Raw genomic sequence first — 13,922 nt, forward strand, 5'->3', positions numbered from 1 at the left:
TCTATAAAATAGCCTCCAACACTCTACTCAACAAACTGGATGCAGTCTATCACAGTGCCATCCGTTTTGTCACCAAAGCCCCATACACTACCCACCATTGCGACCTGTACGCTCTCGTTGGTTGGCCCTCGCTTCATACTCGTCGCCAAACCCACTGGCTACAGGTTATCTACAAGTCTCTGCTAGGTAAAGCCCCGCCTTATCTCTGCTCACTGGTCACCATAGCAGCACCCACTCGTAGCATGCGCTCCAGCAGGTATATCTCATTGGTCACCTCCAAAGCCAATTCCTCCTTTAGTCATCTTTCCTTCCAGTTCTCTGCTGCCAATGACTGGAACGAACTGCAAAAATCTCTGAAGCTGGAGACTCATATCTCCCTCACTAGCTTTAAGCACCAGCTGTCAGAGCAGCTCACAGATCACTGCACCTGTACATAGCCCATCTGTGAACAGCCCATCTATCTACCTACCTCATCCCCATACTGTATTTATTTATTTATTTATTTATTTATCTTGCTCCTTTGCACCACAGTATCTCTACGTGCACATTCATCTTCTGCACATCTACCATTCCAGTGTTTAATTGCTATATTGTAATTACTTCACCACCATGGCCTATTTATTGCCTTAACTCCCTTATCATACCTCATTTGCACTCACTGTATATAGACTTTTTGTTTTCTTTTGTTCTACTGTATTATTGACTGTATTATTAAGGCCCTCCCCCGCTCTCCTTTCGGAAAATCTGACCACGACTCCATTTTGTTGCTCCCTGCCTACAGACAGAAACTAAAACAAGAAGCTCCCGCGCTGAGGTCTGTTCAACGCTGTTCAATCTGATTCCACACTCCAAGACTGCTTCCATCACATGGACTGGGATATGTTTCGTATTGCGTCAAACAACAACATTGACGAATACGCTGATTCGGTGAGCGAGTTCATTAGAACGTGCGTTGAAGATGTCGTTCCCATAGCAACGATTAAAACATTCCCAAACCAGAAACCGTGGATTGATGGCAGCATTCGCGTGAAACTGAAAGCGCGAACCACTGCTTTTAATCAGGGCAAGGTGACCGGAAACATGACCGAATACAAACAGTGTAGCTATTCCCTCCACAAGGCAATCAAACAAGCTAAGCGTCAATATAGAGACAAAGTAGAATCGCAATTCAACGACTCAGACACACGAGGTATGTGGCAGGGTCTACAGTCAATCACGGATTACAAAAAGAAAACCAGCCCAGTCACGGACCAGGATGTCTTGCTCCCAGGCAGACTAAATAACTTTTTTGCCTGCTTTGAGGACAATACAGTGCCACTGATACGGCCCGCAACCAAAACATGCGGACTCTCCTTCACTGCAGCCGAGGTGAGTAAAACATTTAAACGTGTTAACCCTCGCAAGGCTGCAGGCCCAGACGGCATCCCCAGCCGCGCCCTCAGAGCATGCGCAGACCAGCTGGCTGGTGTGTTTACGGACATATTCAATCAATCCCTATCCCAGTCTGCTGTTCCCACATTCTTCAAGAGGGCCACCATTGTTCCTGTTCCCAAGAAAGCTAAGGTAACTGAGCTAAACGACTACTCACTTCCGTCATCATGAAATGCTTTGAGAGACTAGTCAAGGACCATATCACCTCCACCCTACCTGACACCCTAGACCCACTCCAATTTGCTTACCGCCCAAATAGGTTCACAGACGATGCAATCTCAACCACACTTCACACTGCCCTAACCCATCTGGACAAGAGGAATACCTATGTGAGAATGCTGTTCATCGACTACAGCTCAGCATTTAACACCATAGTACCCTCCAAACCCGTCATCAAGCTCGAGACCCTGGGTCTCGACCCCGCCCTGTGCAACTGGGTACTGGACTTCCTGACGGGCCGCCCCCAGGTGGTGAGGGTAGGTAACAACATCTCCACCCCGCTGATCCTCAACACTGGGGCCCCACAAGGGTGCGTTCTGAGCCCTCTCCTGTACTCCCTGTTCACCCACGACTGGGTGGCCACGCACGCCTCCAACTCAATCATAAAGTTTGCGGACGACACAACAATTGTAGGCTTGATTACCAACAACGACGAGACGGCCTACAGGGAGGAGGTGAGGGCCCTCGGAGTGTGGTGTCAGGAAAATAACCCCACACTCAATGTCAACGAAACTAAGGAGATGATTGTGGACTTCAGGAAACAGCAGAGGGAGCACCCCCCTATCCACATCGACAGGGACAGTAGTGGAGAGGGTAGTAAGTTTTAAGTTCCTCGGCGTACACATCACAGACAAACTGAATTGGTCCACCCACAAAGACAGCATCGTGAAGAAGGCGCAGCAGCGCCTCTTCAACCTCAGGAGGCTGAAGAAATTCGGCTTGTCACCAAAAGCACTCACAAACTTCTACAGATGCACAATCGAGAGCATCCTGTCGGGCTGTATCACCGCCTCGTACGGCAACTGCTCCGCCCACAACCGTAAGGCTCTCCAGAGGGTAGTGAGGTCTGCACAACGCATCACCGGGGGCAAACTACCTGCCCTCCAGGACACCTACATCACAGGAAGGCCATAAAGATCATCAAGGACAACAACCACCCGAGCCACTGCCTGTTCACCCCGCTATCATCCAGAAGGCGAGGTCAGTATAGGTGCATCAAAGCTGGGACCGAGAGACTAAAAAACAGCTTCTATCTCAAGGCCATCAGACTGTTAAACAGCCACCACTAACATTGAGTGGCTGCTGCCAACACACTGACTCAACTCCAGCCACTTTAATAATGGGAATTGATGTAAAATATATCACTAGCCACATTAAACAATGCTACTTAATATAATGTTTACATACCCTACATTATTCATCTCATATGTCTACGTATATACCGTACTCTATATCATCTACTGCATCTTTATGTAATACATGTATCACTAACCACTTTGAACTATGCCACTTTGTTTACATACTCATCTCATATGTATATACTGTACTCGATACCATCTACTGCATCTTGCCTATGCCGCTCTGTACCATCACTCATTCATATCTTTATGTACATATTCTTTATCCCTTTACACTTGTGTGTATAAGGTAGTAGTTTTGGAATTGTTAGTTAGATTACTCGTTGGTTATTACTGCATTGTCGGTGTCACGGTCTGACCATCGTTCGTATGTGTTTTCCTTGTTTTAGTGTTGGTCAGGACGTGAGCTGGGTGGGAATTCTATGTTGTGTGTCTGGTTTGTCTATTTCTATGTTTGGCCTGATATGGTTCTCAATCAGAGGCAGGTGTTAGTCATTGTCTCTGATTGGGAACCATATTTAGGTAGCCTGTTTTGTGTTGGGTTTTGTGGGTGATTGTCCTTAGTGTCTTGATGTCCTTGTTCTGTGTGTATGTGCACCAGTATTAGGCTGTTTCGGTTTTCGTTACGTTTATTGTTTTGTAGTTTTTAATATAGATTTGTGTTACGTTTGTTGAATAAACATGGATCGCAATCTACACGCTGCATTTTGGTCCGACTCTCCTTCACCACAAGAGAACCGTTACAGAATCACCCACCACAAACGGACCAAGCAGCGTGTCAACAGGCAGGAGCAGCCCAAAGAGGAGATGCGTAAGAAGGATTTCTGGACATGGGAGGAAATCCTCGACGGGAGAGGACCCTGGGCTAAACCAGGGGAGTGTAGCCTCCCAAAGGTGCAGCAGGAGAAGAGGCAACAGGAGCAGCCCAAAGAGGAGTACAGTATGGACTATACTTCTTGGGAGGAGATAGACAGGTGGGTGGTCGACCCAGGGAGAGTGCCGGAGCCCGCCTGGGATTCGATGGAGCAGTGCGCGGAAGGTTACAGGAGAATGAGGTTGGCGAAGCAAGCACGGCGGCGCGGACGGAAGCCGAGAGTCAGCCCCAAAAATGTCTTGGGGGGGGACTCACAGGGAGTAGGGCTACGCCAGGTAGGAGACCTGCGCAAACTCCCTGTGCTTACCGGGGGGCTAGAGAGACCGGGCAGGCACCGTGTTATGCAGTGGTGCGCACGGTGTCCCCAGTGCGGGTGCATAGCCCGGTGCGGTATATTCCAGCTCCTCGTATCGGCCGGGCTAGAGTGGGCATCGAGCCAGGTAAGGTTGGGCAGGCTCGGTGCTCAAGAGCTCCAGTGCGCCTGTACGGTCCGGTCTATTCAGTACCACCTCCACACCCCAGCCCTCCGGTGGCAGCTCCCCGCACCAGGATTCCTGTGCGTGTCCTCGGTCCAGTACCACCAGGACCAGCACCACGCATCAGGCCTACAGTGCGCCTCGCCTCTCCAGCGCTGTCGGAGCCTTTTTCCTCTCCTGCGCTGCCGGAGTCTCCCGCCTGTTCAGCGCAGCCAGAGCCTTCCTCCTCTACAGCGCTGCCGGAGTCTCCCGCCTGTTCAGCGCAGCTAGAGCCTTCTTCCTCTACAGCGCTGCTGGAGTCTCCTGCCTGTTCAGCGCAGCCAGAGCTGCCAGCCTGCATGGAGCAGCCAGAGCTGCCAGCCTGCATGGAGCAGCCAGAGCTGTCAGTCTGCATGGAGCAGCCAGAGCTGTCAGTCTGCATGAAGCGGCCAGAGCTGCCAGTCTGCATGAAGCAGCCAGAGCTGTCAGTCTGCATGAAGCAGCCAGAGATGTCAGTCTGCATGGAGCAGCCAGAGCTGTCAGTCTGCAAGGAGCTGTCAGTCTGCAAGGAGCTGTCAGTCTACATGGAGCAGCCAGAGCTGTCAGTCTGCAAGGAGCTGCCAGTCTGCAAGGAGCTGCCAGTCTGCACGGAGCTGTCAGTCTGCAAGGAGCTGCCAGTCTGCACGGAGCTGCCAGTCTGCAAGGAGCTGTCAGTCTGCAAGGAGCTGTCAGTCTGCATGGAGCAGCCAGAGCTGTCAGTCTGCAAGGAGCTGCCAGTCTGCAAGGAGCTGCCAGTCTGCAAGGAACCGCCAGTCTGCAAGGAGCTGTCAGTCTGCAAGGAGCTGTCAGTCTGCAAGGAGCTGCCAGTCTGCACGGAGCCGCCAGAGCTGCCAGTCTGTAAGAAGCCGCCAGAGCTGTCAGCCTACATGGAGCAGCCAGAGCCGCCAGTCAGCGTGGAGCAGCCAGAGCCGCCAAGTCAGCATGGAGCAGCCAGAACTTTCAGTCTGCCAGGATCCGCCAGTCAGCCAGACTCTTCCAGATCTGCCAGTCAGCCAGGATCCGCCAGTCAGCCAGACTCTTCTAGGTCTGCCAGACTCTTCCAGATCCGCCAGTCAGCCAGACTCTTCCAGATCCGCCAGTCAGCCAGACTCTTCCAGATCTGCCAGTCAACCAGACTCTTCCAGATCCGCCAGTCAACCAGACTCTTCCAGATCTGCTAGTCAACAAGACTCTTCCAGATCTGCCAGTCAACCAGACTCTTCCAGATCCGCCAGTCAACCAGACTCTTCCAGATCCGCCAGTCAGCCGGGATCTGCCAGAACTGCCAGTCGGCCAGGATCCGCCAGTCAGCCAGGATCCGCCAGTCAGCCAGGATCTTCCGGATCCGCCAGTCAGCCAGGATCTGCCAGTTAGCCAGGATCTGCCGAAACCACCAGCCAGCCAGGATCTGGTAGATCCATCAACCTGCCTGAGCTTCCTCTCACTCCTGAGCTTCCTCTCACTCCTGAGCTTCCTCTCACTCCTGAGCTTCCCCTCAGTCCCGAGCTACCCCTCAGTCCTGAGCTACCTCAGTCCGGAGCTGCCCCTCAGTCCAGTGGGGCCCGTTGTTAGGTTTCGTAGGCCAAGGTTAGCGGCGAGGGTCGCCACTCAAGGGACGCTAAGGAGGTGGACTAAGACAATTATGGAGTGGGGTCCACGTCCAGCGCCAGAGCCGCCACCGCGGACAGATGCCCACCCAGACCCTCCCCTATAGGTTTAGGTTGTGCGTTCGGAGTCCGCACCTTGGGGGGGGGGTCTGTCACGGTCTGACCATTGTTCGTATGTGTTTTCCTTGTTTTAGTGTTGGTCAGGACGTGAGCTGGGTGGGCATTCTATGTTGTGTGTCTGGTTTGTCTATTTCTATGTTTGGCCTGATATGGTTCTCAATCAGAGGCAGGTGTTAGTCATTGTCTCTGATTGGGAACCATATTTAGGTAGCCTGTTTTGTGTTGGGTTTGTGGGTGATTGTCCTTAGTGTCTTGATGTCCTTGTTCTGTGTGTATGTGCACCAGTATTAGGCTGTTTCTGTTTTTGTTACGTTTATTGTTTTGTAGTGTTTAATATAGATTTGTGTTACGTTTGTTGAATAAACATGGATCGCAATCTACACACTGCATTTTGGTCCGACTCTCCTTCACCACAAGAGAACCGTTACAGTCAGAACTAGAAGCACAAGCATTTCGCTACACTCACATTAACATCTGCTAACCATGTGTATGTGACAAATAAAATTTTATTTGATATTGACTATGTTTTGCTTATTCCATGCGTAACTGTGTTGTTGTATTTGTCGAATTGCTATGCTTTATCTTGTCCAGGTCGCAGTTGCAAATGGGAACTTGTTCTCAACTAGCCTACCTCGTTAAATAAAGGTGAAATGAAAAAATAAAATAAATAAATATTGAGGACATTTAGTTTAATCAGTGGTAGTTAACTGCAGTTTTTCAGGCCAGCCACATGCCACATGTCATTGGAATGGTATATGTGGCAAGGATTTAATCTTCATTCAAAAGTACTAACCCTCTATGTTAAATCTAAAGCTAAAGCGTGAACGTTTAACTGACCCCAGTGAGGCTGAAACAACCCTCTGCTGTCACGGCCATCGTCGGAATGAGACCAAGGTGCAGGGTGGTGAGCGTACATTTTATTTTATTTTGTAAAATGTCACCAACAAAACAAGGAAACGACCGTAACTGTCACGCCCTGGTCTAAGTATTTTGTGTTTATCTTTATGTATTGGGTCAGGCCAGGGTGTGGCATGGAGTTTTTGTATTGTGGTGTGTTTTGTCTGGGGGTTTTGGTGTGTATGTTAGTGGGATTGTAGCTTAGTAGGGTGTTCTAGGAAAGTCTATGGCTGTCTGGAGTGGTTCTCAATCAGAGGCAGGTGGTTATCGTTGTCTCTGATTGGGAACCATATTTAGGCAGCCATATTCTTTGGTTGTATTGTGGGTGATTGTCCTTAGTGTCTTGATGTCCTGAGTATGTGTTAGTTTGCACCAGTTTAGGCTGTTTCGGTTTTCATTACGTTTATTGTTTTGTTGAGTTTGTGTTTTGATTCGTGTTACGTTGTTTTATTAAACATGGATCGAAATCTACACGCTGCAGTTTGGTCCGACTCTCCTTCACCATATGAAAACTGTGACAGAATCACCCACCACCAACGGACCAAGCAGCGTGTCAACAGGCAGGAGCAGCCCAAAGAGGAGAAGCGCTATAAGGATTTCTGGACATGGGAGGAAATCCTAAACGGAGAAGGACCCTGGGCTCAGCCTGGAGAATATCGCCGCCCCAAGGAAGAACTGGAGGCGGCGAAAGCTGAGAGGCGCAGATATGAGGAGGCAGCACGGCGACGCGGACGTAAGCCTGAGAATCAGCCCCAAAAATTTCTTGGGGGGGGAGGCTCAGGGAGTGAGTGGCAGGGTCAGGAGTCAGACCTGAGCCAACTCTCCCTGTTTATCGTGAGAAGCCAAGGAGGAGACCAGAACCAGAGCCGGTGTTGGAGGTGAGCGAAACAGAGACTGTGAAGGAGTTAATGGGGAAATTGGAGGAGAGAGAAATGAGGGAGTTGCTGTGTTGGTGCTTTTTGCATGGAATTCGACCGACGGAACGTGTCGGGGATTTGATGGCACCTGGGTTAGCGCTCCATACTCGTCCTGAGGTGCGTGTTAGTTGGCTGGTGAAGTTGGTGCCAGCCTCACGCACCAGGCCTCCTGTGCACATCCCTAGCCTTGCACATCCTGTGCCAACACTGCTCTCAAGATCTCCAGTACGCCTTCACGGTCTAGCCCATCCTGTGCCACCTCCACACTCTAGTCCTCCGGTAGCAGCTCCCCGCACCAGGCTTCCTGTGCGTGTCCTCGATCCAGTACCACCAGTTCCAGCACCACGCACCAGGCCTTCAGTGCGCCTCGCCTGTCCTGCGCTGCCGGAGTCTCCCGCCTGTTTAGCGCAGCCAGAGCCTGTCTCCTCTCCTGCGCTGCCGGAGTCTCCCGCCTGTTTAGCGCAGCCAGAGCCTGACTCCTCTCCTGCGCTGCCGGAGCCTCCCGCCTGTTTAGCGCAGCCAGAGCCTGTCTCCTCTCCTGCGCTGCCGGAGTCTCCCGCCTGTTTAGCGCTGTCGGAGCCTTTCTCTTCTCCTGCGCTGCCGGAGTCTCCAGTCTGCCCAGCGCCACCAGTCTGCCAGGATCCGCCAGAAGTGCCAGTCGGCCAGGATCTGCCAGTAGCACCAGTCAGCCAGGATCCACCAGTCTGCCAGGATCCGCCAGAAGTGCCAGTCGGCCAGGATCTGCCAGTAGCACCAGTCAGCCAGACTCTTCCAGATCTGCCAGTCAGCCAGACTCTTCCAGATCTGCCAGTCAGCCAGACTCTTCCAGATCTGCCAGTCAACCAGACTCTTCCAGATCTACCAGTCAACCAGACTCTTCCAGATCTGCCAGTCAACCAGACTCTTCCAGATCTGCCAGTCAACCAGACTCTTCCAGATCTGCCAGTCAACCAGACTCTTCCAGATCTGCCAGTCAACCAGACTCTTCCAGATCTGCCAGTCAACCAGACTCTTCCAGATCTGCCAGTCAACCAGACTCTTCCAGATCTGCCAGTCAACCAGGTTCTTCCAGATCTGCCAGTCAACCAGGTTCTTCCAGATCTGCCAGATCTGCCAGTCGGCCAGGATCCTCCAGTCGGCGAGGATCCGCCAGTCGGCCAGGATGATCCGCCAGTCGGCCAGGATGATCCGCCAGTCGGCCAGGATCTGCCAGTCGGCCAGGATCTGCCAGTCGGCCAGGATCTGCTGAGACCACCAGCCAGCCAGGATCTGGTAGATCTATCTACCTGCCTGAGCTTCCTCTCACTCCTGAGCTTTCTCTCACTCCCGAGCTTTCTCTCACTCCCGAGCTTTCTCTCACTCCCGAGCTTTCTCTCACTCCCGAGCTTCCCCTCAGTCCCGAGCTGTCCTTCAGTCCCGATCTGCTCCTCAGTCCAGTGGGGTTCTGGGTGAGGACTACTAGGCCATGGTCGGCGGCGAGGGTGGACTATCCAGGGACGCGAAGAAGAGGGACTAAGACATTAACTGAGTGGGGTCCACGTCCCGCGCCGGAACCGCCACCATGGACAGACGCCCACCCGGACCCTCCCTATTGTGTTGAGGTGCGTTCGGGAGTCCGCACCTTAGGGGGGGGGGTTCTGTCACGCCCTGGTCTAAGTATTTTGTGTTTATCTTTATGTATTGGGTCAGGCCAGGGTGTGGCATGGAGTTTTTGTATTGTGGTGTGTTTTGTCTGGGGGTTTTGGTGTGTATGTTAGTGGGATTGTAGCTTAGTAGGGTGTTCTAGGAAAGTCTATGGCTGTCTGGAGTGGTTCTCAATCAGAGGCAGGTGGTTATCGTTGTCTCTGATTGGGAACCATATTTAGGCAGCCATATTCTTTGGTTTTATTGTGGGTGATTGTCCTTAGTGTCTTGATGTCCTGAGTCTGTGTTAGTTTGCACCAGTTTAGGCTGTTTCGGTTTTCATTACGTTTATTGTTTTGTTGAGTTTGTGTTTTGATTCGTGTTACGTTGTTTTATTAAACATGGATCGAAATCTACACGCTGCAGTTTGGTCCGACTCTCCTTCACCATATGAAAACCGTGACAGTAACGCTTACAAGGGCTATAGTGCCCCTCACAAAGATAACTTCCCACAATGACAAAAGGTGAAAAGGCTGCCTAAGTATGATTCCCAATCAGAGACAACGATAGACAGTTGTCCCTGATTGAGAACCATACCCGGCCAAAACATAGAAATACAAAAACATAGAAAACATAACATAGAATGCCCACCCAGATCACACCCTGACCAAACCAAATAGAGACATAGAAAGGCTCTCTAAGGTCAGGGCATGACATCTGCTCTGACATTCCAAGGGTCAAAGGTTGAAAATGAGAGCCCTGTGATAAGGTTCTCAGTGGCAAATGTCTTTAGGAGAAAACTTTATTTACAGACAGCCAAAGCGTGCTGCTGATTCCCGACCCAAAAAATACCATTCATAAAAATTTGGAAGCGAGTCAGAAAGATGGTGCCAAGCATCTGCTATCATCACCAGGGCTCCTTCACCCAAACAATTCTCTCTCTCTCGCTTACAGAAAGTCACACTGTCTGTTTCATAACTCCCGAACGCAACTAAGCCTAATTAATCTTCATTTATGCCAACGTCTGTGACTCAAACATCAATGAAATGCTGCAGTTTAGACACAGAGGCAGGAGGTATAATTCCACATGGGGATTTATTTTGTTGTAGCCAGATTAGGGGAACGATTTTGAATGTGAATGGAAGCGCATCTAGACACTGAGGAGAATAGTATTAGATTAAGTTGGGTCCAATTTAATCAAAGTTTAAGAAAGGAAGTTTGGGGTAAATGTTTTGGGCTTGGGGGAGGTCATATTTGTTCCCTTTGTTTATTGAAGACTTGATTTATTTACCTTAGCAAGACGGACAAGTCTAGATAAGTCTGGTCCACTGCACTCTCAAGGTGAACGCTGCTGTGGCTGAGATTGACAGCACTGCAAATGGGCAATGTCTTAGTAGTACTTAGTAGCAATGACTGATTACAACAGAATGATAGTTAACTAACCTGTCCTGAATTCCTCTGCATGTAGGCTGGTAAAAGCAATCATGACCATAAAATTGTCAGAGACTCCAGTGACCCAAGTCATAGACTGTTTTCTCTGCTACTGCATGACAAGCGGTACCGGAGAGCTAAGTCTAGGACCAAAAGGCTCCTTAACAGCTTCTACCCCCAAGCCATAAGACTGCTGAACAATTAATCATATGGCCACCGGACTATTTACATTGACGCCCCGCCCCCCTCCTTTTGTTTTGTGCTGCTACTTGCTGTTTATTATCTATGCAGTCACTTGACCCGTTCCTACATGTACAAATTAACCTGTTTCCCCGCACACTGACTCGGAACCAGTACCCCCTGTATATAGCCTCGTTATAGTTATGTTATTGTGTTACTTTATATTATTATTTTTTAAATACTTTAGTTTATTTGGTAAATATTTTCTTAAGTCCTCTTGAACTGCACTGTTGGTTAAGAGTTTGTAAGTAAGTATTTCACGGTAAGGTCTACATTTGTTGTATTCAGCGCATGTGATAAATAAAGTTTGATTTGACATGGCATGGTACTGTATTTGTGATTGAATCCCCTTTCTTCTGTCATAAAAAATGCTGAGTGAATTGAGTCATGAAATTGTACTGTGTCATGGGAAATGCGGAATGAATTGTGTTTTGGAATTTTATTCTGCCATGGGAATTGCCGAATGAACTGTGTAATGGAAAATGTAGATAATTCAGCCAAATAATTTCTGAATACATCACATAAAGATTAAAGATGAATGTTTTCAACAGGCACCACCTCCAAGCATGTGGTGATGCTGGCAGGCAACACAGCCAAGCATGGCCTTCGCTGCAAAGCCTGCAAGATGAGCATCCACCACAAGTGTGAGAAAGGAGTGGGATCGCAACGCTGCCAAGGCAAGCTGGTAAGAGCCTTAACATCGTCACAAAATTAAATATACACTGAACAAAAATATAAACGCAACATGTAAATAAATGTTGGTCCCATGTTTCATGAGCTGATATAATATATCCCAAGCTTATTTCTCTCAAATTATGTGCACACATTGTTTACATCCCTTTTAGTGAGCATTTCTCCTTTGCCAAAATAATCCATTTACCTGACAGGCGTGGCATATCAAGAAGCTGATTAAACAGCATGATCATTACACAGGTGCATCTTGTGCTGGGGACAATAAGGCCACTCTAAAATGTGCAGTTGTCACACAACACAATGCCACAGATGTCTCGTGTTTTGAGGGAGCGTGCAATTGGCATGCTGACTGCAGCAATGTCCACCAGAGCTGTTGCCAGACTGTTAATTTCTCTACCATAAGCCGCCTCGAAGGTCGTTTTAGAGAATTTGTCAGTACGTCCAATCAGCCTGACAACCACAAACCACCTGTATGGCACAGTGTGGGCGAGCGGTTTGCTGATGTCAACGTTGTGAACAGAGTGCCCCATGGTGGCGGTGGGGTTATGGTATGGGCAGGCATAAGCTACGGACTATAAACACAATTGCATTTTATCGCTGGCAATTTTAATGCACATACGTACCATGACGAGATCCTGAGGCCCATTGTCGTGCCATTCATCTGCCACCCGCATCACCTTGTGTTTCAGCATGATAATGTACAGCCCCATGTCGCAAGTATCTTTACATAATTCCTGTAAGCTGAAAATGTCCCAGTTCTTCCATGGCCTGCATACTCAGCAGACATGTCACCCATTGAGCATGTTGGGAATGCTCTGAATTGACGTGTACGACAGCGTGTTCCAGTTCCCACCAATATCCAGCAAATTCGCACAGAGGAGTGGTACAACATTCCACAAGCCACAATCAACAGCCTGATCAGCTCTTTGCGAAGGAGATGTGTCGCGCTTGCATGAGGCAAATACCAGATACTGACTAGTTTTCTGATCCACGCTCCTACCTTTTTTTAAGGTGTCTGTGACTAACAGATGCATATCTGTATTCCCAGTCAGGTGAAATCCATAGATTAGGGCCTAATGAATTAATTTCAATAGACTGATTTCCTTATATGAACTGTAATTCAGTAAATTTTCGAAATTGTTGCAAGTTACATTTATATTTTTGTTCAGTGTATTTGTTTCTATTAAGTGTCTTCAGAAAGTATTCAAAACCCTTTACTTTTTCCACGGTTTAAATTGTTGCATGTTGCATTTATATTTTTGTTCAGTACCGAACTAAATGTAGTACTATACTAGTATAATACTGTATGTACTGTATCTCTATGGTATATACTGTATCTCTATGGGCATCATCACCAGTGTCGTCATTATTGTCGTCATCAATGTCATCATCAATTACACCACTGTCATCATCCATAGAGATACATACACTATGTTCTATCACACATCATCAGAGTAATCATCAGCGTTCTCTCCAAGCTAGCCAAAGAACATATTGAAAATATTGTATTAACGTCATCATCAGCACCATCAACCTCTCTTCATGCCTACAGTACAGTATGTCTCCCTGCATAAAGCATTAATCCAAAGTCAATAGGTCTACCCTCGAGGCATCTTTTCATTACATGTAATTTATTGACGCCCTACAGTACATGCCATTCTGTTAGAAGTACACCATCGGGATCGAAGCCTATTGCTTAGTATTATTCACATGTTCATATATTCGTCTCAAAAGTCCCAACAGAATACCAGATTAAAGATGGTGTGGAACATATTGTGCAGCGAGGCACAACTCCACAGAGGTTAATGTACTCATCACAAAGACAGAAAAGATAGATTAGTAATGTGGCACTGCAAATACAGTATTGAATAATCATGGTGGACCTCAAAGTCCACTGCAGCTGCCATATTGCATCAATAGGCAGCTCGTAAAAAGAATTCAGCAACAGGATGATCAAGGATACAGTTTGTGAGAAGGAGGGGGGGGGGTAGTTGCAGAGAATACGAACACCCATCCGTCATTTCGCCGTCGTCCACTGTACTCAAGGGAACTGGCAGTCACGACTACACAGGGGCTTTTAAGTCATTCATATCGAATCACACGTCCCACGCAGAAAATATACAGCTTGTTAGGTTCTGTCATGTGTGATTGCCTTGGCTCTCCAGTGACTAACTCCTCCAGAGTCCAGGTTGTCCCTGGCCTGCATGGGAGGGAGTTTACTGGAATTGACAGGGAAT

At 48.6% G+C, this 13,922-nt stretch overlaps 1 protein-coding gene across 2 annotated transcripts in view; it reads left to right on the forward strand.

Moving 5' to 3' along the window:
* Positions 1 to 13,922, forward strand: part of LOC115138305 (SH3 and cysteine-rich domain-containing protein-like) — a 96,768-nt gene that overhangs the window by 21,835 nt on the left and 61,011 nt on the right. For both annotated transcript variants that reach the window (XM_029675010.2, XM_029675011.2), the window contains exon 3: positions 11,544 to 11,677. In XM_029675010.2, coding sequence (XP_029530870.1) covers positions 11,544 to 11,677 — 134 coding nt within the window. The remainder of the gene's footprint in view (positions 1 to 11,543; positions 11,678 to 13,922) is intronic.

The sequence above is a fragment of the Oncorhynchus nerka genome, linkage group LG12 (genome assembly GCF_034236695.1).
Source record: "Oncorhynchus nerka isolate Pitt River linkage group LG12, Oner_Uvic_2.0, whole genome shotgun sequence".
In the NCBI taxonomy this organism is placed as follows: Eukaryota; Metazoa; Chordata; class Actinopteri; order Salmoniformes; family Salmonidae; genus Oncorhynchus; species Oncorhynchus nerka.